Raw genomic sequence first — 3,051 nt, 5'->3', positions numbered from 1 at the left:
TGGTTAGTGTTAAATTTAGCGTGGTTAGTGCTGTTCATGTGGTTAGTGTTATGGTTATCATGGTTAGTGTTATGGTTAGTGTAAATTTTAGCATGGTTAATGTGGTTAATGTGGTTAGTGTTATGGTTAGCATGGTTAGTGTTGTTAATGTAGTTAGTGTTATGGTTAGTGTTATGGTTAGCATGGTTAATGTGGTTAGTGTCATGGTTAATGTGGTTAGTGTTATGGTTAGCATGGTTAGTGTTGTTAATGTAGTTAGTGTTATGGTTAGTGTTATGGTTAGCATGGTTAATGTGGTTAGTGTCATGGTTAATGTGGTTAGTGTTATGGTTAGCGTGGTTAGTGTTGTTAATGTAGTTAGTGTTATGGTTAGTGTTATGGTTAGTGTGGTTAATGTGGTTAGTGTTATGGTTAGCGTGGTTAATGTGGTTAGTGTTATGGTTAGTGTTATAGTTAGCGTGGTTAGTGTTGTTAATGTGGTTAGTGTTATGGTTAGTGTTATAGTTAGCGTGGTTAGTGTTGTTAATGTGGTTAGTGTTATGGTTAGTGTTATGGTTAGTGTGGTTAGTGTTATGGTTAGTGTTATGGTTAGCGTGGTTAATGTGGTTAGTGTTATGGTTAGCGTGGTTAATGTGGTTAGTGTTATGGTTAGTGTTATAGTTAGCGTGGTTAGTGTTGTTAATGTGGTTAGTGTTATGGTTAGTGTTATAGTTAGCGTGGTTAGTGTTGTTAATGTGGTTAGTGTTATGGTTAGTGTTATAGTTAGCGTGGTTAGTGTTGTTAATGTGGTTAGTGTTATGGTTAGTGTTATGGTTAGTGTGGTTAGTGTTGTTAATGTGGTTAGTGTTATGGTTAGTGTTATAGTTAGCGTGGTTAGTGTTGTTAATGTGGTTAGTGTTATGGTTAGTGTGGTTAGTGTGGTTAATGTGGTTAGTGTTATAGTTCTGGTTAGTATTATGGTGTAGTGTCTCATGTGGAGTGTGTACCGTTGGTCGTCCCGTGGATTTCACTGCAAATGGCCGCCGCTTGCCTCTTCCTCTCCTGAGCTGACAGTGTGCTGAAGCGCGACATGATGAGGTTCAGGGAGTGGAGATGAGCTGGAAAGGATGGAAAGGACACATGAGATTCAAAAGGTCAGAGAATTACACAGCAGAGACATCGATCACTGCTCAGAGACGTAATGAGTGACAGCAGACATCACTAACACCTTCCTGCCACCTCAGTCTGCTCCTGAAAACTCCTGCAGGGAGCAAGTGCTGAGGAACTGAGAGGAACATCAGAGCAGGGTTAAAGAGAATCAAAACACATCACATCAGCTGGGAGCAGACCAGTGTTAAAGCCTCTACAGCTCACCTGCCTAAAGCAACAGATAAACACATAAACTTGCTGGTACTCTTACAGGCATTTTATATTTCATCTGATTTCAATTTTTTTCTATAAATTCATGTAAATGAGGCTTCATGGAATTAATTTTGAACAAATTAGGAAAGTTCATAAATCTAAACTAACTAAATCTTTTAACCTTGAAATGTTTGAATGAAAATATTTATTTCCCTGTGAAAAATCACTCTTTCTTTCTTTCTTTCTTTCTTTCTTTCTTTCTTTCTTTCTTTCTGTCTTTCTGTCTTTCTGTCTTTCGGTTTACCCAAGAAATCTCCATGAGCGCTTAAGTATTTCCTCACAATTTTTGTATAAGATCATAAAGCAGCCCAGTCACTGTCTCTCACTTCAGATAGAGTTACGTTTATGGCATTGAGCAGTCTTACATTTATCTCATTTTATACAACTGAGTGGAAGGTTAAGGGCCTTGCTCAGGGGCCCAGCAGTGGCAGCTGGATGGTTAAATATCTGTGTCTCACATCAACAGAAAATTCTAATGATATAATGAGTAATTAATGAGTACAGTTCAGGATTAAAGCAGCAGCAGATCTTCAACACTCTCACTCCACTGACTCAGAATATCCTCCTGGTTCAGTTTGTTTTTATTTCTCACCCTCGAGGCTCTGCAGTAGCTCTGGTTTAAAAGGTTAAAGGTTCCTTTAAATAATCCGAGCTGGTGGCAGTGTGTCACGTGTTTACAGCAGTGAAGTGCTGCTGATGGACATTGTGTCCTCTCTGTAGAACTTTCCCAGATCCCACTGACGCTCAGTGAAAACCAGCTTCATTCAGAACTTTATTAAATCTAAACTGAAGTTATCATGAAAACCACACGTCACTCTTTTACCTTTAGCGTTCAGATCGTTCACATCACACGGCTCATCCCTTTCTCACTCGTTAACGTACCGTAATCCGTAAAGATTAATCAAAAATCTTCAATTTTATGAGGGTGGAGTTGGAACTTATAATAAATAACACTTATGAGAATTAAAGAAAGATGAGAGTGAGACACACACCAGAGCTTTAACTCCACAGAAAGCTACAATGATTTCAGGAGAAGGTCACAAGGTCATCACAACTTACACACACACACACATGCACACACACACACACACAAATACAAAGGTTGTCAGAATTATGATAAAGCTTTGTTTCTTACCTGTGTGTGTGTGTGTGTGTGTGTGCAGATCCACCTGGACGCTATGAGGTCACCTTAGAGTCCAATTCACACACAGACTCTTTCTCCTCCTTTCTACACTCAGCGCTCAGAGCTGGGGGAGTGTGTGTGTGTGTGTGTGTGTGTTTGTGTGTTAGAATGGCAGCTTACATCAATAGACTAATTTTAGCGCGGGTTCAACATCCCGACAATGCCATGAGACAGAAGTGTGTGTGTGTGTGTGTTTGTCACAAAATGCTCTCTTTGTTCTTTCTTTCTTTCTTTCTTTCTTTCTTTCTTTCTTTTTTCCATATTTCAAAGTAATGTCCACTTTACAATTCTAAGATTAAAATATAATAATAATAATAATTATTATTAATAATAATAATAATACATTTTTAAGTCTTTTAAATGTAATATATTAGACATTACTCATATATAAAATATGCATATTTAATTACATTTATTCAACTGCCAATTATTATTATTAGTAGTAGTTTCTGCTCTGTGGAGTTTCT

The 3,051-nt window shown here is 37.8% G+C and overlaps 1 protein-coding gene across 2 annotated transcripts in view; it reads right to left on the bottom strand.

Annotated features, from left to right (window-relative positions):
- myoz2b (myozenin 2b) overlaps positions 1-2,694 on the bottom strand; it is a 20,299-nt gene extending 17,605 nt beyond the window's left edge. Inside the window, exons 1-2 of one of the 2 annotated variants that reach the window (XM_058384419.1) lie at positions 2,537-2,694; positions 987-1,097 (exon numbers count right to left, since the gene is read on the bottom strand). In XM_058384419.1, the coding sequence (XP_058240402.1) occupies positions 987-1,071 (85 nt within the window). In that variant the 5' untranslated portion in view covers positions 1,072-1,097; positions 2,537-2,694. Of the gene's footprint in view, positions 1-986; positions 1,101-2,536 lie in introns of both variants that reach the window. The other variant, XM_058384420.1, reaches the window with a different exon arrangement.
- Positions 2,695-3,051: the final 357 nt, after the last annotated feature.

This window comes from Hemibagrus wyckioides, linkage group LG29 (assembly GCF_019097595.1).
Source record: "Hemibagrus wyckioides isolate EC202008001 linkage group LG29, SWU_Hwy_1.0, whole genome shotgun sequence".
Taxonomy (NCBI): domain Eukaryota; kingdom Metazoa; phylum Chordata; class Actinopteri; order Siluriformes; family Bagridae; genus Hemibagrus; species Hemibagrus wyckioides.
The sequence above is the reverse complement of the archived record's forward strand: the minus strand, read 5'-3'. Positions and strand labels throughout refer to the sequence as shown.